The 25,251-nt window shown below is 36.1% G+C and overlaps 2 protein-coding genes and 1 non-coding gene across 4 annotated transcripts in view; 2 read left to right on the top strand and 1 right to left on the bottom strand.

Moving 5' to 3' along the window:
- The window catches only part of Asb3 (ankyrin repeat and SOCS box containing 3), a 97,958-nt gene extending 72,749 nt beyond the window's left edge, over positions 1–25,209 (bottom strand). Inside the window, 2 exon segments of the mRNA XM_047521851.1 lie at positions 3,487–3,695; positions 25,051–25,209. Coding sequence (XP_047377807.1) covers positions 3,487–3,682 — 196 coding nt within the window. The 5' untranslated portion in view covers positions 3,683–3,695; positions 25,051–25,209.
- On the top strand, positions 8,330–18,556 carry Chac2 (ChaC glutathione specific gamma-glutamylcyclotransferase 2). 2 transcript variants are annotated; one of them, XM_047521856.1, is made up of 3 exons: positions 8,330–8,577; positions 15,782–15,817; positions 16,873–18,554. In XM_047521856.1, exons 1-3 carry the CDS (start codon positions 8,443–8,445, stop codon positions 17,254–17,256), a joined length of 555 nt encoding a protein of 184 aa, XP_047377812.1. In that variant the 5' UTR covers positions 8,330–8,442; the 3' UTR covers positions 17,257–18,554. The 2 variants fall into 2 exon arrangements, with proteins under 2 accessions (XP_047377812.1, XP_047377813.1); XM_047521857.1 differs by lacking the exon at positions 15,782–15,817 and having other exon boundaries at positions 16,873–18,556.
- Positions 17,539–17,642, top strand: LOC124963785 (U6 spliceosomal RNA). The gene has a single exon (XR_007104821.1). It is a non-coding gene; the product is annotated as a U6 spliceosomal RNA (small nuclear RNA).
- Positions 25,210–25,251: the final 42 nt, after the last annotated feature.

The following is a 25,251-nucleotide window of genomic DNA, read 5'->3' as shown; positions in this document are numbered from 1 at the left end:
CCATTCTTTGTGCTGGCCTGAGCACATTACTTGAGCGCACTGATTATCTTCTAGGAATTTCTGGCAGTTTACTAATATTAGAAAGTTGTTTAGGGTAGAGTTGAGGAAATAGCTCAATGGTACAGAACTTGACTAACATGCACCAGACCCAACATGGGGAAAAAAAAGAAAAAAAAAAAAAAGAAAATTGTTCAGAAAGGTAGAAATTATATATTAAAAGATACTTTTATATATACCAATTGAGCCATAGATGACAAGAGAATTATGACTCAAACAAAGCACAGTAAAAAGAAATGTCAAACTTGCTCTGGGAACTAGTAAGATTAACCCACAATACCAGGTTAACTGGTACTAATTTAAGAATGTTATTCTCAGTCAGCATAGTGGCATACACCTGTAATCCCAGCAGCTCGGGAGGCCAGGCATGAGGATTGCAAATTGAAAGTCAGCCTCAGCAAAAGCGAGACATAAGCAACTCAGTGAGACCCTGTCTCTAGATAAAATACAAAATAGGGCTGGGAATGTGGCTGAGTGGTTGAGTGCCCCTGAGATCAATCCCCGGTATCCCCCTACAAAAAAAAAAATGAATGCTATTCTCATTATTGAACAGAAGAAATGCAATCTGTTGTGGGCCCAACAGGACAAAAAGGTATTCTTGCTTCACTCTTCAAGACTAAAAACATTTGTACTTCATAGTCATTTTATAAAACCTCTGGCTATAGAAAACAATAATGTACTATATATCTCAAAGTTCTAGAAGATTTTGGATATTTTCACCATAAATAATAAATGCTTGAGGAGATATGTTTAATCTGATTTAAACATTACACAATGTATATATTTATTGAAATATCACATGAAACCCCATAAATATGGCCTCAGAGTGTATCTCAGTGGTAGAGTGCTTACTTAGTATGTACAAGGCCTGCATTCAATTTCCAGAACCACCAAAAATTTTAATTAAAGTAAAAATATAAATTATTTTTAAAATAATTTTAAAATAATTTTAAAACTAAAATTTAACATTTTTTTACAGCACCCAACAGGCTATCTAGCCTTCTGCCTCATTCTAATATGGTTTTTCTAGTTGGTGAAACAGATAACCCAATATGATTTCTGGACATTAGCTCCAGCTCTAGGGATGCTATAGAAAATAACCAGATTCACTGAAGACTGAGACCCAAAATGTCACGATCTCCTAAAGTAATTTATATAGCTGCTTCCCCACCTTCTGCAAACCCTACTTCCTATCTTCCTACCCCTACTCTAATCCTGCATACATAATACTCATAAATTAAGATTACCTGAAGTTTAATTCATAATGTTCAGTTTTAATACAAAAAGAGCTAGAAAATGATATTTAACCATTTATAACAACTATTCATATAGCTAACTATGTGTGGCTATCCTACTTTCCAAAAACATCAAGCTTGGAAAAAGGATAACCATTGATGATAAAGTTGTTATTTAAAATTTCTAAAAGAAAATACAGATGAACCTGAACAGTTCAACAATTCAAACACCTTTATTCAAAAGCATACCCACGATCACTCAGCAGCTAAAGGAAAAAAATCTGTAATATACACATTACTATTCTGATGTGGACAAGTGATATAACAGTATATTGGGAATGAGCTTTTAGACTAGAAAAGAACATTCAAACTCATGCCTTTGTCAGTAGAGATAATTTGAGAACTCAAGCTTTATAGTTAACTTCAAACAGGGTTTTCCAAACATATCTTAAGCTTTTGAAATTTGAAGCATAAAATCTCTTTTTCTAGTTATGTTTAAATATTCATCTCATATACAATAGTCTCTAAAACATGTGACTTAAAAGTAGTCTTGACAAACTTCCTGTATTGACTTGAGGATTAAGCCTTGTTTTCCCTTGCCTGATAAAATTAAAAAAAAAAAAAAAGTGAAAAGAAAATAAAATCACTACTAAAAAAAAAAGTAAGGATTATCTCCTTTTCTGTTCACAAGGTAATGATTAGTAGTTCTAATAAGCTATGGACCCCAGAAATCTAAATTTTAAGTAGTTATGCATGGTTGGAAGTACACAGGAAAGAAAAGAATTTAAATCTCTGACACTGAAATGTAAATGGCTTAGTAAGTATTACAACATGGAGTATTATATTCGACTTCAGTTTAAATTAACTCAATACAATAAATGTTTTCTTCAATTAAGTGTTAGAAGCGGGATCTAGCAGGAAAAAAACAAGAGCTTTAGCATCAGAAGTGGGTTCAAATCAAATACCTTTGTTTATTATTAAATACCTTAGTTTATTAGTAACCTTTGACAAGTTGATTTCTGTGAGCCTTGGTCTTTTTATCAATAAAAGAAGAATAAGTATAATAGGTCCTCTAACAGTAAGTATTTATATACTAGATAAATAATGTAAATCAAGCATCTAGTACAATAACTTAGAAATCATTGCACAATCACTATTAGTTTTCTTCCCATCCACCTTCTCCTGAGCATCAGAACCTCTTCTTTCGTCCATGCCCTTCACTTAGCAGTGTGTTGATTAAGATTTAAACCCAGTGTGCAGCACCAGTTGACTTCTCTAGTATAAATAAATCCCGCGATAGATGATCACAAGCTACAAGCATGAAGTTACCGAACACAGCGCTGCAAAGATATGGGACACCACAACATCACTCTTTGTCCCACTACTATTTTATTTTCTTCACAACAATTTTACCTTTTGAAATATTCTTATTTAATTGTTTAGGTATTTATTATCTGTCTCCCTTGACAGGAATATAAGCATCATGAAGGCAGAACATGATTCATGCCCTACTGTATCCTCTGCAAAATACAAAGTCCAAGTAATGGGAAAGTTTCCCAAAATTAAGGTACTAAAAGTGTTTCAAAAGAAAAGAAAAAAGGACTAATTCAAACAAAACACTCAACTTCAATTCAGCAGCACCATTCCTTTTGTTTGGAAAGGAAGAAAGAAAAAATATGATTAGTAACTACCAAATACTTAAATTAAAACAGCAGACTAAACTGGGCATGCACGCCTGTAATCCCAGTGACTTGGCAGACTAAGACAGGAGGATCGCAAGTTTGAACCCAGTCTCAGCAACTTAACAAGGCCCTAAGCAACTCAGAAAGACCCTGTCTCTAATAAAATATTTTTTAAAAAGGCTGGGGATGTGGCTCAGTGGTTAAGCACCCCTGGGTTCAATCCCTGGCACCAAAAAACAAAAACAACAAACTAATTCTGCCACATCACCTAGCACAGTCCATAAAAGTAAGCAAGGCACAAGCATTTCCATATAAAGGACAATATTTATAGATGTTTAGATGGAACATTATGCTCAAATAATCCAAAACAGGTAGTCTTGCCAATCTCAATAGATAAGGCAGTTATTTTAGAATTACAGAAAAGGAAACAAATACCACCTGTATTGCCATCATTTTGTGTTTTATTAATCCAGCGTGTAGAAGCAGCCTCCCATACCTTGAATGTACTTTACCTGCATGAATTAACATCCGCAAACATTCTACAGAGTTGTGATAAGCTGCTTCATGAATGGGCATCCATCCCCTGTTATCAGCAACATCAATGCTACGGCCCTTTTTGAGCAGTTTCCTTAAGATTTTAACATTGCCTTCCCTGGCAGCAAGTCCAACTGTAGAGCACGTGTCCGAGTAAGCCTCTGTGAAATCCATTCTTTTGACCAATCTACAAAACAAGGTAGAAATACTATGGTCAATAAAGCAATACCCCATTCTTAGAGATTAGCAGGTCACACTGGGCCTGTTTAGCACCTTCCACATGACCACAGAGAAGTCAACTGTCATGCCACACAGCCTCTGCTAGAGCCTAAATCAGGAGTCTCTCAAATCAGTACTCCTTGAAATGTTTCTATTTAAAATACCAAGGAACTTTTAAGTGTTCTTTCTTCTTCCTCCAGAAGTATCTGGGTAGCTCCTCCCAGCAGGCTTCTGCTCCTATTCATATCCCACCAAAATGTACTCTCTGGAACTCTGCTGTCGAGAAAGTTAAATACTTCTAGTTAATAGAAATGTATGTTCTATTAGGCAGATAGGACCATTTAACTACCAGTTATGACTAGTTTCTACATATAGCCCTCTACAGGAACCTAAAACAGTTTTTAAAAGAAGTGAAGGGCAATTATTGAGAAGAACAAAAATAAGCAGTCATTTTAATTTTCCTGCTCCTCTGGTCCTAATCAGGTTCTTTGGTCTCGATGAAATAGACCCATTGACTGAATACACTGAAAAAAACGAAGAACAGCCACAAAAAACTGAGCTTTCTTTCATAAACTAGCACAGAAAATTTTTTAAAGAACTACTGCCCTACTCATCATCTCCCTTCAAAAGTCACTTCAAGTTCCCCTGCACCCAGAATTAAGTATAGCTCAGTTTATGACTTTCTCACAAAGATAATTTTTTATTGACATTAGAAAGCAGGTTGGGCTTGTATTCAGGATTCTCAGAGCAACAATTACTTCCTAAGGAGTAGTCCTTCTCAATAATATTCCCATACCATATTTTAATTTTTCTTTTATAAGTGAAAAAAATTTTCCAAATAAAAATCCCCAGCCCTTTTAATTTAATTTTGAGACAGGATCTAAGTTGTCTCCTGCCTCAGTCTCCCATGTTGCAGGGATTATAGGCCAGTGCCACCGTATCAGATACTTCACAGTTTCTCTAATGATCTTAGAAGGTAGGCAGAAAATGCCAATATGTCTAGCCCAATACAGGTGAAAATTTTCAAGAACCACACTCTAAGTAATTTATCCAGAAAAAGAAGGTTTTAGTAAAGAGATTAAAAGAAAGTGCATAACATTTCCTATAGCAAATTTAAACTAACTGTGGTCACCTTTAAATATAAAGCTGTAACTGCACAAGTTGATTCTGCAGCAAGCTAAACAGCTAATGCTAGCAATGGATTATTCTATCAACTGGTCTATTACTAGAATAAGTGCAGACATTTATTACTGAACACTTAATTATACAACTACCAGTTATATATTAAGCACCAACTAGATGATCAACCCTGGGAGGTATACAAAGATGACAGTGACATAGTTTCTATCTCAAGTTGTTTACAGCCTAGTAGAAATGATAAATATATATGATTCAAGATATAAAGTGACACTGGGCCCAGTGGTACACGCCTGTAATCCCAGTGGCTTGGCTTGGGAGGCTGAGGCAGGAGGATGAAGAGTTCAAAGCCAGTCTCAGCAACTTAGTGAGACCCTGTTTCAAAATAAAAAATGAAAAGAACTGCGAATGTGGCTCAGTTGTTAAGCACTGCTGGGTTCAATCCCTGGTACAAAAAAAAGTGGAGAAGACAGCCAGGCATGGTGGCACACACATACCTTTAATCCCAATGACTCAGAAGGCTAAGGTAAGAGGATCGCAAGTTTGAGGTCAGCCTCAGCAACTTGGTAAGGCCCTAATAATTGTCTTAAGATTAAAAATAAATTTAAGGGCTGGGGAGATAGCTCAGTTGGTAGAGTGCTTGCCTTGTAAGCACAAAGCCCTGGGTTCAATCCCCAGGACCGAAAAAAAAAAAAAAATTTTTAAAAAGAAATTTTTTTTAAAAAAGAAAGAAAATGAAAATACATAAAAGAAATACAGATTAAGAGCCACAGAAATCAAAGAATCTGCTTCAGCTTGATAAGGGATAGGAGGTGTGCCTTAAATGATATGGAAGATTTGAAAATGAGATAATGAACAGAATATGCCTAGGCAGAAGGAAAGGTATAACCAAAATGTGGAGATGAATAAGCAAGGGTAAGTAAGAGACAGTGAGTAAGGGAAATGATTAGTTCACTTTGGAAGAAGGATTAGGTTAAAAAAAGAACAGTAGGAAAATGAGATTACTAAGGTAGCTTAAATCCCACTAAGCCCTAAGTTTTCAAGTCTATGAATGTTTCAATAAAACTAACACAGGCACATAAAAATAGGTGGGAAATCCTAATCTAGAGCTTTATATATATATATATTTAAAATACTAATTTGCATTATTATTTGCATAATTATTTTTATTATTTTATTATTTTAATGTTATTGATAATCTTAAGTTATTCATTATTTTATCATTACTATTTGCATTATTATATTGTTATATCATACTGTATGATCATATTATATTGTATAATTATATGCTATCTTAAGTGGTTTTTTTTGTTTCGTTTTGTTTTGGGTACCAGGGATCGGACCCAGGGGCACTTAACCACTGAGCCACATCCCCAGCCATTTTTTTATTTTTTATTTTGAGACAGGGTTTCACTAAGTTGCTTAGGACCTCACTAAATTGGTGAAGCCGGTTTTGAACTTATCATCATCCTATCTCAGCCTCCGAGCCACTGGGATTACAGGCATGAGCCACCGTACCTGGCATTCTTTCAGTTCCTTAAAGAAGGGAGAGGCAAAAAAAAAAAAAAAAAAAAAAAAAGTGCTTTAATAGCAGGATCATTCCTTTCAACTCCTAATACCTAGTAGCTAAATGTTAGTAAACTATATTTCCTCCTTTTGCAGAATCTCCTTGTTTAGGCTTACAGTGCAGTCAAGCAAATGCAATATATAAATCTCAACTGGGAGTTGGGGATGTAGCTTGGTGGTAAAGTGTTTGCCTAGCAGGTACAAGGCCCTGGGTCAGATCCCCAGCATTGATCCCCAACACAGTTCAAAACAAAAATGAAAACCTCAACTAGATTCAGAATATTTTGAGGGAAAAAAAAATTTTGAAGTAATTAAGGAAAGTTATAGAACCAGTATTTGATGATGTTAATTATTAATTTTCTTAGATATGATAATGACATTGTGGGTATCAGGAAAATGTGTCCTCTTAAAAGATGCATTCAGAAGTAGTTAGCAATAATATGTAAATAAGAGAGGCAACTTACTTCAAACGTTTTAAATTTTAAGAAGTACATAAGCAGGGTGTGGTGGTGCATACCTATAATCCCAGGGAGGCTGAGGTAGAAGGATCATGAATTCAATGCTAGACTACACAACTTAGAGAAAGTCTAACTCAAAATAAAAAGGACTGAGGAATATAGCCCAGTGGTAGAGTGCCCCAAGTGCAAGACTCAAATAACACAAATAAATAAGAATAAACAAAAAAATTGGAAACTTGCCAACCATTAATTATTGGAACTACATGGAGGGTATGTGGATACTCATTGCACTTATTTTTTCTTTTTCTTTCTTTTCTTTCTTTTTTTTTTTTTGTATATTTGAAATTTTCCAAAGAAAGGAAGAGTGTGGGGAAAACAACCATTCCAGGCAATATGAAACTACAACTTAAAGAAAATATGAAAAACTTCTTATTCTTTAAGTTTTTCTTTAAGTACCTTCTGCTGATTTCTCCTTAAGAACACAAACAATCGTTTCTGTACTTGGGTGTTTCAGCATTCTCCTCTAACACTAAAGACAATGCAAATAGTTCGAAACCCTCAAGAAAAAGCAAGAATTTGGTAAGGCTTCTATTTGCAAACACACTGACAGCCATGATAGCCCAAAGTGAACTTCCTAGAACATATTTTGGAGGCATAGCTCTAACCACGAGATTTCAACTTTTCTTAGTACCCTTAACCCCTTTCAAGAAATTCATAAGAGCTATAAAATTTCTTCCCAGAAATTTTGTACCGTTTCTGTAAGTTCCCCAGCTCCAAAACTCTTACGAGTCCCGAATTAATAACTTTTGCTTATCTTTTCTGAATAAGCCACAGAAAATACTAAAGGATGAAGGTTATCTTTCGTGTAAAATTTAAACATGTAAACAACTTGCATTGAAAAAAGTTCACAGGTGTAACGCCTGATTTCATTTAAAAGGTAAATGGGCAGATATTATTACAAGTTCATAAAGTCAAATATGAATTACATTTCCAACTTTAGCTCCTCAGGCTGCTGTCATACCCGCAGATATAAATTTTCAAAGCATGAAAACAAGCCTTTCTACGTGTCAACTCTGGTGGCAGTACTTGTACCCCCATCTGGACAACCCCGGACACCACGCCTGCCCTTTCTCCTCTCCTTCGCCTCCGGGATTAGAAAAACATAGTCCCAACTTCGCAGCCACGGGTCTCCGAAAAGGATTGTGGGTGTTGTAGTCCTCAGGACACGCGCACTAGAGAAGGTCATGGAGATTAACAAAGGCTACAGAATGCTTCATTGTTAATACACGGAAGACCGAAGATTCTTGACCCCTAGAGTTAGGGAAGAAATAATGCCAACTAAAACGGAGTCTGAAAACTTTCCTTGGACTACAACCCCAGTATGCTTTGCGCCCCAAGCTGCAACGCAGCCATCGCGCCTGCGCCCCACGCAGCCGGTTACTTGCCTCCTGAAGGCTGCAGTCCCAGGCGGCGGCGAGGACCACAGCCGAGAGTCGGCCGCCGCCGCCGCCGCCGCCGCCACTACCACCACCAGGGAACAGGAGCCACCGTAAGATGTGGGTTTTTGGTTACGGGTCTCTGATCTGGAAGGTGGACTTCCCTTATCAGGACAAGCTGGTTGGATACATCACAGACTACAGCAGGCGCTTCTGGCAGGGCAGCACCGACCACCGCGGGGTCCCCGGCAAGGTGAGAAGCCGGTCAGCTCCCACACTTACACCCCCAGACTACCGCTCCCCAGCTCCAGGCCGGTCTGTAGGGGACCCACACCCAAACGCTTCCCGAGGGCCGAGCACGTGGGTTAGGGGTAAAGCCGTTGTTATCTATGCATCTTCCTCGGCCACCTGCCCACTACTCCTCTCCCAAACAGGAACACTCCTTTGAAGCCGGTTAAGATGCTGGCGATTAGTTTCTTGAGGCGAAAAGCATGGGCACAAGCACATAAGCTCTCACTAGACTGATATTCCCGGGAAGGGGCTCCATTTCTTGGCAGTCTCTGGCAAAAACAGAAATAGTGGAGAGAAAATGAAATTTTATGTCACCGTGGAGGTGAAATAGTAAACGCAAATTCAGCTTTTTCTCAATGAGTTTGTTGGCATTTCTGCATTCTGCCAGATTTTCACTGGTTTGGGTTTAAACGTGCGTGTTACATTCTACGGTTTTTAAAATATCCTTCCAACTATTTTATAAAACCTAACATCACAGATGTGGTTTCCACAATTTTATCCAGTTATATAGCTCACTTTGATCATTTTAGTTGTCAAGTAACCGCGAAGTTAAATGAAGTCCCCTGTTTATTATATTAGCAACAGTACCAAAGCAGCATTAATTAATGTTTCTTTCTTGACAGAAACATTGATATTTGATATTTCTCCAAAATACTAAATGTGAAAAGTTCTTTGATTTTTTTTCAGTCATAAAAAGACATTCTACTCAATGTGTTCAGAGAATTAGAAGCAGCTAACTACTATGCAAATAAGCCTCATATTGGCTACAAAACTAATCCATGAAGAAAACCAAATTTGTGATAATTGTAACTCCAGTAACTTGAACACTTACTTTGGTTAGCCTCCTAACTTTTGGTGGGATGGGCGGGTACCCGGGATTGAACTCTTTGGTTAGCTTCCTAATTTTTGGTGGGGTGGGCAGATACCAGAGATTGAACTCAGGGGCACTCAACCACTGAGCCACATCCCCAGACCTTTTTTGTATTTTATTTAGAGACAGGGTCTCACTGAGAGGCTTAGCGCCTCGCTAAATTGCTGAGGCTGGTCCTCCTTGTCTCTGCCTCCAGAGCTGCTGGGATTAAAGGCATTTGCCACTGGGCCTGGCTTGGTTAGCCTCTTAACTTTCGAAGGAGTGTATTCTTGGTTGCTTCTATATCTTCTGTGTCCTCTATAAGATTTATATGAGCTTGATGATGATGGTGATGGTGATGATGATTTTGGCAGTGCTGAGGACCGAAGCTTGATTATTGTTTTAAAAACAAATTAATATTGACCTAAAAGCATGGTATCTAAAATGCTGGAAATCAGACAGAGGAAGTGTTTAAGGTTAATTCCAAAGAAACAGTGCAGTGTGGAAAGGGGAAGATATCTAAAATAGCGTGTATGGCATAGAATTAAAATCAATTAAGAACTTGGCTCTAAGGTAGACTGGCCTACTGAAACAAGGACAAAATAACTTGAAAAGGGAGTGGCTTGGGGCAACTGCCTTTATAGGCTAAGAGAAACATGACCCAAGTATTTCTAAAAATGTTATACAATATTTAAAACATTTTTAAAAATAAGCTAAATAAATTATTCTTTAGGGGCTGGGGAGATAGCTCAGTCGGTAGAGTGCTTGCCTTGCAAGCACAAGGCCCTGGGTTCTATCCCCAGCACCCAAAAAAAAAGAATTATTCTTTAAGTTTCCAGTTTTTATATGAGCACTTAAAATTGCCATTCTGAAAAGAAAGCCTTAGCCCAGGTTTCATTTTAACACCAAAATTTAAATATGTATGTATGTATGTGGTTTTAATAGCATATTTTACTACTCTGGTCTCAACCAAAATGTATGTATGTTATATAGTACATTAAGATATGTATACTGTGAGACAGACTGATAAGAAGAAACAATACAACAGTTCATGCTTTTTCTTTGGTACTGGGGATTGAACCCCTGGGTGCTTTACCACTGAGCTGCATCCCCAGTCCTATCTATCTGTCTAATATTTATTTATTTGGAGACAGGGTCTTGCTGAGTTGCCTAGGGCCTCCCTAAATTGCTGGGGCTGGCCTTAAACTTGCAGTTCTCCTGCCTTGGCCTCCTACTGGGATTACATGTGTGCCCCAATGCACCTAGCACAGAACATGCTTCTTGAAGGAACTCTAAAAGCCAGTATCTCTTTGTACTTAAATTTACTGAAGTAAGCCAGGCACACCTACTTGGTAGGCAGGAGAATTATAAGCTGGAAGCCAGCCTGGGTAATTTGGTGAGACCCTGTCTCAAAATAAAAATTAAAAAGAGTGAGGATGTAGCTTAGTATTAAGAGTGTCCCTGTCGATTCTCAGTACTTAGAAAATACTAATAATAATTACTAAAATATAGAAAGAGAAAAACTGCATTGGCTAACAGTTTTACATCTTTAAAAGAATTCATCCTTGCTAATTAAAGAAAAATCTAAGTACTAAACCTTTTCCTGGTGTTCTGTTAAAAAACTAGATAGAGCTGGGTGGTGGTACATGCCTGTAATCCCCAAGATTTGGGAGGCTTGAGGCAGGAGGATCACAAGTTCAAGGCCAGCCTCAACAACTCAGCAGAGTCCTCAGCAATTTAGTAAGACCCTGTCTCAAATAAAAAATAAAAAGGGCTGGGGATGTAGTTCAGTAATAAGGTGCCCCTGAGTTCAATCCCCAGAACCACCACCCCCGCCCCCAAAAAAAAAACCTAGAAAAAGAGATCATAATCTGCTTCACATTTTTTATTAAAATGTATTGCCAGGTTTATATTAATGTTAATTGTTTGAGAAACAATGACACAAATGACTAGAGAAATATCTAGCAAATTAGAATGACTTAGATACTATTTAGGACATTAGCTATTTTTTTACAACATACCCTAGTAAGTTACTCATCAGAAAGGCATCATTATTAATTTATAAATATACAATTGTTAGGCTCTTTTCCACATAGTACAACGTGACTTCTATGGGAAAAATACTGAACATACTTGCTTTATTAAATATTAATTTTTCTAAGTTTAATTAATAATCTCATTTATGTATAACAAAACTGGCAGTTTCTCACCAAAGGATTTTATTTAAAAGGGAAATATTTTCTCCTACAAAAAGAATATATTACAATCTCAAAAAAAAAGTGAATAAAATAGTTTAATGGGAGAGTCAAACTGCATTCACTAAATCCCCAATCTTTCTTTTGAATCAGAAACATTACTCATTACCCTAATAAAAAACCCACCATGACTCTCATTTCATTCTACATCCCCTTCTTCAGTTTCATTGCCCCCCCCAAAAATCCACTTAAGTGAATTTACAAATTTATAGTTTCTCAATAACATTTATCTTAACAACAAAGAGCTCAAGGTTTAGAAAATATTTTTAAGTAAATTTATCAAGAGTTTCAGTAGTCCATGTCTGTATCATTCATTACGAGTCACAAAATTACACATATTTACCCTTAAAATGACTCCCGTTTTTTTTGTTTCACCTACCACAGCTCAATTCAAAAATACCCCACTTTTTCAACAATTACAACTGAGTACCAACACAAGTAGGCGACACCTGTGCAAACAAACTACTTGGAAAAGAAATGAATAAAAGAGGCATTAAGGGCTGGGACTGTAGCTCAGTGGCAGAGCAATTGCTTAGCATGTGTGAGGCACTGGGTTCAATCCTTATTAGCACCACATAAAAATAAACAAATAAAATAAAGGCATTCTGTCCATCTACAACTACAAAAAAAATTATTAAAAAAAAAAAAAAAGAAGCAGCAGCAGCAGCATTAAGGGTATTCTGAGAAGGAGCAGAATACTGAGCCAAACTTTATGGAGGGAGTGGCCAGACATGCTATGCAAACAGAAGCAGGGAAGGGCATTCCGTACACAATAGGCACCAGTACATTCAAAGATCTGAATATTTATAAGAGTTTTAAATAATTCAGTACATCTTGAGGGGGCAAGTGGGAAGAAATGAGGTTTTAGTTAAGTCGTACTAAAGAACTTTGATTATATTCTGTAGAATATAACAGCCCTGAAAAATTCAAAGCCAGAAAATCATTTTGGGCCCAAGTAAAGAACAGACTGGAGAGAAACAAAACTTATTATACTAGCCACCTTATACTCAAATACCATAGTAGCTCCTTATTTCCTGTTTCTCCCAAATATTAGTGGCTTATTTCCATTATCCCTGAATTAAACTCTACATTTTTTCCTTTTTTTTTTTTAAACACAGGACCTCATAAATGCAAGCACCCTAACCCCTGAACTACACCCCTGACTCTCAACTTTGCTCTTTGACTTTTTAAATCAGACTCTTTAACTTTTTAAATCGGACTCTTTAACTTCACCAAGTCATCTTTCTGAATCATCTCCTGTACATAGGGGACCCTCTGCTAAAGTCAAATACCTGGCCTGTTCTACTCCTGCCTCTGGGCCTTTATTCATAAATCACAATTCATTATGCTTTTTGGCAAGAATTTTGTCTTTCAAGCCACCTAAAACTCAGAATTCTTTTTAATAAATACCGTGTATCTTAGCCCTCAAGTATTCTCTAGTTATTTGGCATGTTGGTTTGTATTCCAGAAGTATAAGGTCTTGGAAGCAAGAACCAAAAATTTCACTTTAAATTTGAAAGGAATTAGAAGTAATGTGACAATACTTAATGAGTCACACCAATATATGTATCCTCATTGTAGCATTATCTTAAATTGAAAACAAATAAATTTAAATGTCCAAGAACACAAGAATGTTTAATATTATGCAGCTATTAAAATAGTATAAGACTAACAGGAAAATACAAATAAATGAGAAATCATAATTCAAAATCCCATGTGTCCTCTGAGTATAAATTCTTTATACAAATGGATAAAGACAAGAATGAAATAGAACAAAGATGACACAAATTATCTGAATAATTTAGGCTGTGTGTCAGTCATTAGGCATACATGTAGGGAAAATTGTGGCTTGGAACTCAGCATTCTTGCTAATGATGTTAACATGTCAGTAGACAGCCTTTGGCACTAGGCAAGAATTTCATAAAGAAAAGCTTACATACCAAAAAGAATTTCACCTGTGTATACATATGTAGTAATATGAGTCAAAAATAAAGGAGTGAAAGGAAAATCAACAGAAAAGAGAAAGAGTATGGGGAGAGAGGGAGGGAGGGAAGGAAGAGGGAAAGGAAAGGTGGGGAGAATGGGGATCAAAATCAAATTCCTTGCATGTATTATTTTGTCAAAATGAACCCAAGTACTATGTGTACTCAAAAAATAAACGAAAAAAGAAAAGCTTACTTTGGCTTAAGACACTTTTGTGACTTAAATTATGGAATACTCCAAGTCTGGATTTTCTCTAAGGCTTTCAGTTTATAAGGGAAGATTAATTTTTCAGCACTGAAATGGAACAACAAATTTAAAAAAAATTTTTTTTTTTGGCAGTGCTGGGGATGGAACCCAGGGCCCTGTGCTTGCAAGGCAAGCATTTTACCAACTGAGCTATCTAAAATTTGTTTTGACTTGATAATATCTTATTTCAATTTCAAGTGGAATGATACAAAGTCAAGTGTCTTTTGGGTGAAGGCTTCAGAGTACCTAGTTTTTATTATTCCATCTTACATCAGGTCAGTATGGTACAGTGATTTTCTTATGAGGTTTTCAGTCTTTTAGAAATACCCATCTCCCATGATCACTTAAGTTTCACAGGAAAACATTAGTCATGCTGAGGAAGATGTGGATAGTAGAAAACTTTAGTCCTGGTAGATAAAATAAAAACTAAGAGAAAAATGTAGCAACAATAAACCTTGATGTGACAGGTCTCTGTATGAGCTATCTCTAAACAGGGACATAGTAGTACAAGAAGCTTTAAGAAAATCTTTCTGAAATGCCATCATTTCTTAATTCCATCGTTTCTCAGATTGCTTCTTGTGGTCTACTAGCTGTTTATCCCTGTGGCTGTGGCTTTTTGTTGTTGTTGTTCTTTTTAGATAGTAGAGTATATTTTGACATATTACATATACATGGAATATAACTTAAACTGTGTTAAAACCCACAAGAAAAATAAAATTGGCTAGAACACAAGTGGTCTAACTGTCCCATATAAGAAGAATTACATGGATAGACCAGTTCTTGTCTTTTTTAATGTTATTGTATTTTTATACCCTTATTTATTTATTTTTATGTGGTAATGAGGATCAAATCCAGTATCTCAAATATGTTAGGCAAGCACTCTAGCCCTAAGGTACAACTGCAGCCCTGGGTAGACGTTATAATATTAACCTCTCACTAGGGTCATGTACAATTCATTTAGCAATATAAAAGAGATGCCTACCTTGAAGCACCTATTGCCGTATGTAAAAAAGTAAAGGCCCTTCATAACTCAGAAGTGCAAGTCACTTGTTCACTTGCACTTGATACCTCTTAGTATATACCCTATTAGCAGTAGTTGTCAAAGTATGTACCCATTGTCATTTCATTGGAATCACATGGAAAGTGGATTACAAATGAACATTCTCAGGCTTCAGACCTAGAGATGTGGCCTATGTGTTTACAAGTCCTTCGGGGACCTGGTCAAAGTTTGAAAAATACTTCCTTATAGGAAAGTACCCTGGATTATCTATATTTTTCCCTAATAAAACTATTTAAAATCTCTTTTTTCTCAAGGGGAAAACCTAATTTTTATTTATAATTGCTGCTTCTATTTGCCTTTCATTCTACATAAGCCTAATCACTGCTGTTCTTTAATATTTTTAAGTGAATATACCTAATACATATAAATTAATGGAAATATTTTACAAAGGCTGTTCTAATTTGGAATAAAGGTAGATTCTCTTAAAAAGTTCACTTTAAACTTCATCTTTAAAAATGAGTACATTTTGCCAGGCTTGGGGGGCAGATGCCTATAATCCCAGAAGCAGGAGGATCAAAACCAGCCTCAGCAATTTAGTGAGACCCTTTCTAAATACAAAAACTTTAAAATGGTTCTGGAAATGTTGCTCAGTGGTTAATCACCCTGGTACCAAAAAAAAAAAAAAACAAAAAACTTCACATTTTAAAAAAGTCCTTCTTAGAGCAAATATACTTAAAATATTCCATATCAACATTAAGTCACTAATGCTTGGTTATTTGATTCAGAAAAAAAAATTATTATTATTATTTTTTTTTTACCTTTTTTAAAACAGCCTGGAAGAGTTGTGACTCTTGTTGAAGATCCTGGGGTATGGTATAATTATTCCTTTTTATATAGCCTTTAATCATATAAAATGTTGAGATGTTTCTCCGTTCTAATTAAATTCTATTAATAGTTTTCAGACTATTGAAACTACACTAAGTCTAGACCTCTTCTGTATTTGTTGTGGGTTGTTTGGCTTTGTTTTCCATGTTTGTAGAAAATTAGGCCAGTGGGAAAAGTTAGAACGCAGAATGAAAGGTAACAACAAAATATAAGCAAATGGCATATTGTCTCATTTTGATGAGTTTTTTTAAAGTTTGTTGTCTGAGAATTTTGTGGTCCCCTTTGACATTAATAGAGATAGTCCACAAATAGCCACACTGCCACTCAGAATCAAATGTAACCATGAAATCTGTCTTCCAACTTGCTAGGAATCTAATATTTTCAGCAGAAAACTAAGTCAGGAATTCTCACTTTCTCTATTGCCTAATTTTATCAGAAAGACTTCTGTTTTTTAACATGTTTGAAGTGTCAGAACTCACAGTCCTCAGTTTCTTAAATATTTTTAATCATTTTGTTGGCATACTGATCCAAAATTTTATATTATGGAACTAAAGATTTAATTTTGCAAAGGACTTTATATACAAAAATCAAGCAGCTACCAATAACAGATTAATAATGGTATAGATTAGGAAATGCTTTCATAATTTACACTAGGAAAAGCATTTATAAAAACAGCTTTAAGCTGGTAACTATAACTTCTAATCAAACAGTATTAATAAACAAATGCTTCTACAGAATTTCTTAATGATCCAATGAAAACCTGAAATTTTCATTTCAGTCCCATTAGTTTACCAAAAAGATCTGATTTAAAAATTTTAGAGATAAATATGGTATGCTTATGATACAAAGAAATTATTCAGATTTTTTTTAAATGATGATTTCCTTTATTGTTTAGTATACATCTCTTCAGTGCACTCTTAAGTCAAAACAACTGCATTTTCTTCTGCCTATACAAGATTTTTTTTAGATATAACATCTTTACCTGTTTGAATTAGGCTTATAAATACTAACTAGTGTGTTCTTTTCATTTTCCAACAGGGTTGTGTATGGGGTGTTGCTTACAAACTGCCAGTAGGAAAAGAAGAAGAAGTAAAAGCATACCTTGACTTCAGAGAGAAAGGAGGCTACAGAAACATAACAGTCATTTTTTATCCAAAAGATCCCACAACAAAACCATTCAGTGTGCTGTTATATATTGGAACATGTGATAATCCCAATTATCTTGGTCCTGCCCCTCTGGAAGACATTGCTGAACAAATTTTTAATGCAGCTGGTCCAAGTGGAAGAAATACAGAGTATCTTTTTGAGCTTGCAAATTCTATTAGAAGCCTTGTACCAGAAGATGCAGATGAGCATCTTTTCTCCTTGGAAAAATTAGTAAAGGAACGTTTAGAAGAAAAACAGAACCTCAGTTGCGTCTAAAGACCTAATCATTAACTTATCCAAATAGAGCATTTAGTCTTCAGAGAATCACTTCAGCATACAATGGCAATATTTTGGAAGTGTTTACTTGAAGATTTTATTATTTTTAATGTTATAGCCAGGATATCATCTAAATGTATAGTTTAATTGCAAGTGTCCTGAAACATTTATGTTCAGAAGATTGGAGTATAGAGAAAGAAAAAATTCAAGTTTTAATGATATAATGATCTCCTAACTATGTGATACTGAACATCATAAGTGAGTTCTTAAGAAATATACAAAGTGCTCACTTCAGTAGCACATATTCTAAAATTGGAACAATACAAAGATTAGCATGGCCCCTGCACAAGAATAACAGGCAAATTTGTGAAGCATTCCATATTTTTCAAGAAGAGAAATATAGAAATATACAAAGACTTGGTTCAGTTCTTGTTTGTATCAGAGTAAGAATAATCTTGTTTCATTTTACAATACTATTTTGAGGTTAAAGAGAATTAAGCCAAAAGTCCAATAAATATTATAAGATTATATCTTTAATATGTTCCTATAAAATAATTCTATAACCATGGTTTAAAAATATATAAGCTTAAAATAATGTGCAATTAGAAATTCATGTTAATATAGATAATATTTCAGCCTTGAATGTGAATTTCCTTGTTATTCAGGTATAAAATGAGAATTTCAAATTTAGGCCAAAAGAAATTGGCATTTTTCTATTATAAAAATATCCTTGGAATTTTAATCTGCTGTACCTCTCCTTTTTTTAATAAATGCATTACACTACATAGAAAAAAAAACTCATTAAGCTAAACAATACAAAATAATAGTACAAATCACATCCACTAATGAAAATGTCATTTGATTTGTATTTATACTGAGATGGAAAAAAAAGGGATGGGTTGATAATTACAGATTAACAGAAACATATATAAACATATATATAATGAAATCTGTGTGTTTGAAATAGACTCTGGAATTATAATTCTTTAAAAAATTAAGTGGCATTACCCAATTATCTGCTATACTACTTTATTTTCTTTCCTGAATCTTATCACCTAAATAGGAGTATTAACTGTATTTGTGCTATTACTCAAGTAGGAGACAAATATTTAAAATTATTAACTCATGTAGAATAAGCCCTAATTCAAGAGCTAAAACAGGTTATTCATGATTATAGGTAATTTCTCAATAAAGTCTCTAGAATCTTCCAAAATAAAATAAATTTCAGTATCATGTTAAATCTAACAAGACTTATTACAAAATTCCTCAAATCCACACAAATTTTTTTGTTTTTCACACAAATTACTGTTGTCCTAAGTAGTAGGAACAGTTGTTCTTTCCTGTTTTTCTATTTATTAGCCTCTTAGTAACCATTTAAAATATTGTCTAATATTTTAAATTTTTAATTTTCTGAAAGGCATTTTACATGTCTAATATTACAGAATAGAAACTAACATTTATTAATAAATATCTAGGATACATAGGCTGCTCTAGGCACTTCACATATGGAAGCATATGTCTCATTTTTTTGGATAACTCCTCTGAGCTTGCTTCCACAGTAACTTGCACTCAGTTACACAGCTAGCAAATGGCTGAAATCAGATCTTTTTTTTTTAAATATTTTTTAAGATGTCAATAGACCTTTATTTTTATTCATTTATTTACATGCGGTGCTGAGAATCAAACCCAGTGTCTCACACATGCTAGGCAAGCACTCTACCACTGAATCACAACCCCAGTCCCAGATCTCTCCTGCTAAAACCCACAGGAACTTAACCATTTCCAATACCCTGCATCTTTTCCCCAGGAATAAAAAAGTTTCACATATTTGTGTAATGAAACAGTATGTAACTTAATATACAAAAAAGTTAATTTTGACAAATACTTCTATTCCCACAAATATAAGCATATCCAAGATTGGCAGGCTACAAGCTCAGTCAGTCACGTAGGTCAATACAGAGGACCAGCTTTTCACTTTACAAACAAATCAAGGCCCAAAGGAGTTTGGGACTTACCAAAGTGAATCTTCTACCATTTAACATGTATGATTAGGTTACAAAAATGGGTTATTTGGGGGATCTCCATTGTATGTCTAGGCTTTCAGTTAGAAGTTAGACGAGAAAATATATGAATACATTCATGGTTACCATCAACATTTATAGAAAAGCTATATTCCAAAGAGCCCAGGAGTTTTCATTAGGATGGGCAGAAACCTGAATAAAATGGAGAAAGTTAAACAGTACTAAAGAAGAGAGAAGCTAGGGTCTGGAGTCTTCAAGTTAGGAAGAACTATTAACTCTGGCGCAAAATTATCTACAATATAAGTCTTCCTAGCAAAGCTGCAAGACTTTCTTTACGGCACTCAAAATCTAAATTCCAAACCATTTTCTTGAATTCTGCCCTAATTACATACACATGAAACTTAGAGGTTCTCAGTCCTCACAGTAGAATTGTTTGCTAGGTGTTACATTTTAGAAATCAAGAAAAGTATGAGTGTAAACCCCACATTTAGAAAAGAAACTTTTTTTCTTAATATGCCATGATTTATTTTAAATGTTCAAATTAGCATAATTTTCATGATTACAAATCCTATAAGCCTTGGCTTGAGAGTCAGAAGGAAGTTAAAAACATATCACTGCTATTACTTAACATCATTCTGGATATTCCATCCAACACATTTAGAAACAGAAAGACATCAGAAGTATAACAAATAAAATAAAAAAAGAAGTATAACACATATTGCCATTATTTCCTGGAAGTGATTATTTACCTAGAGAAACACTTATAAATAATAATTCACTAAGATACTTGGGAAAATATACTCAAAATTCAATGATCATATAAAAATGGTAACTTGTGATGCTGATATTCATGAGAATAAAATATGATAACAAATATTCAGGGGGAAACTGTAAGAATGTAGAAGTACCTGGTAGATTTTTAAAAATACCCACAAAACTGAATAAAGTAATGTGATACAGGCGTATAAATTCAAGTCAGACCTGATAATGTCAGAATAGTGTACGCATCTGTAACTATGTTTCTGTGTATATATCTATCCTGAATACTAAAGATGAGATTCACTCACCTGGAACAGCTGAAAGGATTGGGAGATTCTACCCAGAATAAATTCAGACACCACTTGGAAAAGCAGTTCCCAAAGTCATGAGACACTGATCCTAAGGAAGAGCTCATTCATATAAAATTGGGTATGTTTTTTTAATTAGAAACATGTTTTAAGTTTTTAATTTCTATTTTTTAAATTAGTAAAAACAGTTTCATTAAGACCAAAGAGGTAAATATCAATCTATACACACACACACACTGTATATGGCTGCCCACTCATTAGAATGTGCAACTTTTTTTTTCCTAGAAAAAGTGCTACAGTTAATTTTTTTAAGTTTTCAAATATATGTATAGAGTAATAATATCTGTCTCATTCTACTGTCCTTCCCATCCCCACTGCCCCAACCCTTCCCTCAATCCCCTCTGCATAAACCAAAATTCCTTCATTCTTCCCTAACCACTCCCCACTATGGGCAGCATCGCTTACCAGAGAAAACATTCTGTCTTTAGTTCGTTGGGATTCTCTTATTTCACTTAGCATGATAAAACGTTCAACTCTTTATTTCAGGGAGTAGCTAAAGAAATTCCAGGATCCTGAATTTTTTTCTTAGGACATCTACCCTTCCTTCCATCAAATACTCCTCAGAGCCAGGCATGGTGGCACACGCCTGTAATCTCAGCAACTTGGGAGACTGAGGCAGGAGGATTGCAAGTTCAAGACTAACCTCAGCAACTTATCAAAGCCCTAAACAATTTACTGTGACCCTGTCTCCAAATAAAATTAAAAAAGGGCTGGGGCTGTGGCTCAGTGGTTAAGTGCCCCTGGGTTCACCATACCCCGTTACCAAAAAAAAAAAAAAAAAAACCACTCCTCAGGCTAAATTTAGGGTAAAAGTCCTGAGGAACAGTTTCAGAGAGAAGGGGGTTAAGAGATTGAGGGGTACATCACAGCTTACCACCACATATAGGGAGAAAATTAGAGCAAAACTTTTTACATCAGGAATATTCAGTCTAGTTCACTCAGCTCCCACAACCTGAATCATTTCATTATGTATTTCAAGATTTCACTGCATGGAGTTCCTCGGAAGGTAGTAGTAGGGGAAGATACTGGCTAATGCTTGTTATGAGGTGCAACTTAAGAACAGACTGATCACTACTGAGAAGTCCAAATTTGAGAGTCTTTATTAAGTCGGCCGGCTGACTGTCTCACACAATGCCCCAAAAAATGGCTATTGGGAGAACAGCCCCAACCACAGGGGTAGGGGTTCTTATACCAAAAATTACATTAATCGTAAGCGTCTGTTGCTATGATTTGAAATTACACATTAACATCATGAGATCATCGAGAGGGGGAAGTGGGTCAAAATGACCCTTACCTAGGTACAAACTAAAGAATGGTTACTAACATCCACACAATCACTATTCACATGGTACATTGTTTAGAAGCAATAGGCATCAAAAGAGAGCAATTTTTCTTTACATAGGAATTATCATTCTGTATTGTTAAACATGTCACACTAAGTAACTGATGATGGGCACAGAGGCGGGGTGTTCCCATGGGAGAAGCTTATTTCCTACATAACATGGAGTCTCAGAGCAAAATGGAGTCTGTTTGGTCATTTCCCTTAGAGTCTGGCCTATAACATTCTCATGGAGCCAGTTCTGTCAGCCCATCACACGCTTACATTATCCAAGGAGGGCCCCTTGCTCTCAGGCTTATGGATCTGATATATAAAGCACTGCTATAAATTCTTCTTCCCAACCTCTTCTTTGTATCAAGAAGAAAGAAGGAAAAGAAGTCAAGAGACTACTAAAAGAAGTAATATGTTTTCAAAATAACCAATTCTAGGCTATGATTTTTGAATTGATATAAATTTGGGATAATCTTCCACACCTTTATATCCAAAATGCTCTATGATGATAACTGACATGCATAATAATAACATCAATGCAAGGTAATATTAAGTGACTGATGAATCATTAAAGATTAAATGCAGGACCACTTACATTAAAGGCAAAGTAGGTATTCACTACTTAAATTGCAAATGTAATGAACAGCTGTATAAGTTCTGGAATGCAAAAACAAAAGGTTCTCTGCTTATCCCTGAACATTTTCCCACCCAGTTGATGCCTAAAACTTCATCATTAATATTCATGCTTTTTACTCAAGAGTCTAAAACAGTGGTTCTCAACCCAGGTCACTTAGCAGGGGACATCGAGAAATGTCTGAAGACATTTTTTAGTGTCCCAAATTGGGCGGCGGGGGGGGGTGTGCAGGGGGAAGCCAAGGGTTGCTACTGGCATCTACTGAACATAAGCCAAAATACTACTGAACGTCATACAATACACAGGGTAATACTCCACAACAAAGAATCACCCAGCCCAAACTACCAACAGTGCCAAGATTGAGAAGCCCTGTTCTCAACTCTGCTAGAATACAAAAGAGTATGGTTTTTATTAATATACACCTTAGTAAGTCCTCCATTTCACTCCAATCCAATCAGGTCTATTTTTCCTTCTGCTCCTCTTCATGTTGCCACATTCAACAGTCACTTACTTATCCTCATCCTTGTCACCTCCTCCTGACCACCTAACAAAAACAACAACACATCCTGCATATGCTTTCTTTCACATGACTTTAGTTTCTTTTTTTTTTCTTTCTTTTTTTTTTTTTTTTTTTTGTGGTGCTGGGGATTTGAACCCAGGACCTTGTGCTTATGAGGCAAGCACTCTACCAACTGAGCTATATCCCCAGTCCTGACTTTAGTTTCTCTGCAGCATTTATTTATGCCAGAAACCATTAAGTCCTCTTACTTAATCATAAGCTCCACTGACAGCAGAGTCAATCTCTGTAGTCCCAAAGAGTAAAACAGAGTCATACAAAAATATTTCATTTTTATTGGTCAGAAACACTTTTTTTCTTCCCTGGTTTAAGGATTTCCTATCTTAACACCAATATTATTCAAATACTCCCCTAAGTTTTCTATTTTTTTTTTTGTTATTGTTCATTTAAACATTTAATCCAGGCTAGGGCATAGCTCAGTGATACATCGCTTGCCTGCACAAGACACCAGGTTTGATACCCAACACTCCACAAAAAATAAATTAAGGGGCTGGGGAGATAGCTCAGTCGGTAGAGTGCTTGCCTTGTAAGCACAAGGCCCTGGGTTCGATCCCCAGCACCCAAAAATAATTAATTAATTAATTAATTAAAATAAATAAATGAATACTTAATTCACTTGGAATTATTCTTTATACACTTTGTATATTTGAGAAACAGGTGTCACCTCAGGTGATTACAATGTAAAACAGAAGGTCTGACCTACTGAATAAAGTGCACACACTTCCACAAGACCTATGCAATCTTCTCTGAACTGACCCCCTCTTCCTCCATAGTACCAGTCTCCTGCGGCTGATTCCATCTTACCCATCCTAGAAGAGCCCTAATGGACCATCTAGGTCAACTACACTTAAAATGCACTTCCCCATCTGCCTAACAAACTCCTGTAAATTCTTAAAACCCCAGTTGTATAGTCATCTCTCCTAGGAAGTCTTTCCAACCAACCCAAGTTTCTCACTTCCTTCTTTTTATCTCTACCCTAATATCCCTAAACTGTATAATCTATAGTACCTGCCTCATAGAGGTTATGACATAATACTTAGTCAGTTCTTATATTAGTACTTAGCACAGAGTAAATGTTTAAATAAATGTTAACTAATTTATTAACATTAATGTTATTTATTAATGTTAACTAATTTACTACACTAGTTTGCAATCATTTGTTCAATCTACCTTGCTGAACTGTGCCCTTTTTACCAATCTTAATGGTCAGACACACACATGAGCATGAAGTGCTAAGTAAATCAATGAACAACAATCGGTTCTGGAACACTAGGGGTTGTCTTTAATACTGCTAAAAGAAAAGTTATAGAGATGAAAGATGGACTACTCTTCCTTTTTTGTTTAGTCTAAATTTGGAGAAGAGGTCCAAGTAGTCTTTAACAAATTTAGCACGACAGTCTAGCTTCTCCCACTCTCCAGCAGGACAATGACCAACACTGTACAACCTATCATGGTGGAGATTAAAACGGATAATGTAAAATTTTTTTAAAGAGAGGTAGAAGAAACCAAGACTTTCTAATTTTGGAATGAGTCTGACACGACCTGCTCATAACTTCACATTCGCCTGGCCCTGACCACTATATAAAGAAATTTATCAGCTTCCATGATAAAAATAACCACCCAACATTTCAATCCTGGGATGGAGGAGCCCCACATGAGGTAAAAATGCGGGGATTGCAATGTCTGGTTGCCTTCCCCCACCAGTCTCGGTCCATGCCAACCCTGGAGGACCACAGTATTCTTGTCGTGGGGGACAGCAGGTTTCCCTAAACACAGGGCAGCAGAAGCTGAACAAACCGCCCTGCATGATCAGAAGCTACTAAGTACCTAAATGACCACAGCCCACAGCAGAAGAGGCGGAGAGAAGCTTCAGGAGGGAAAGGCGAGTGTACAAATAGGAAAAGAAAAGCAAAGTAAGTGTAGATGAGGGAGGAAACAGTCCCTTCCACCTCCCATCGCTACCTAAAATTTTCTCATCTTGGGAACAGCACTCGCTCGGCTCACACTCTTCCCGCTCTCACAACAGTGCGGGCCAAGCCACCGCCCACCCACTTGGAGAGTCGAGTAGGAGGCCAAAAGGAGCAGCCGGTGCCACTAAAACTCACCAGTTCGCCGTGCGGCCACTTTTTTGCCGAAAAGGCTGATCTGAGACCAACTCACTGAGCGTCAGGTCCCCAAAGCCCACCACATTCCAGCACCACCGCCAGGTTGCAGTTGTAGGAAACCACAGAAACGCGGCCGGCGTCCCGGCTTCCGTAGGCAGATCGCTCCTCGGCCCCGGATGTTGATATGCCTCCTGCCCCGGA

This window comes from Sciurus carolinensis, chromosome 13 (genome assembly GCF_902686445.1).
Source record: "Sciurus carolinensis chromosome 13, mSciCar1.2, whole genome shotgun sequence".
NCBI classification, from domain to species: domain Eukaryota; kingdom Metazoa; phylum Chordata; class Mammalia; order Rodentia; family Sciuridae; genus Sciurus; species Sciurus carolinensis.
Note: the sequence above shows the minus strand (reverse complement) of the source record. Positions and strands in the feature narration are given on the sequence as shown.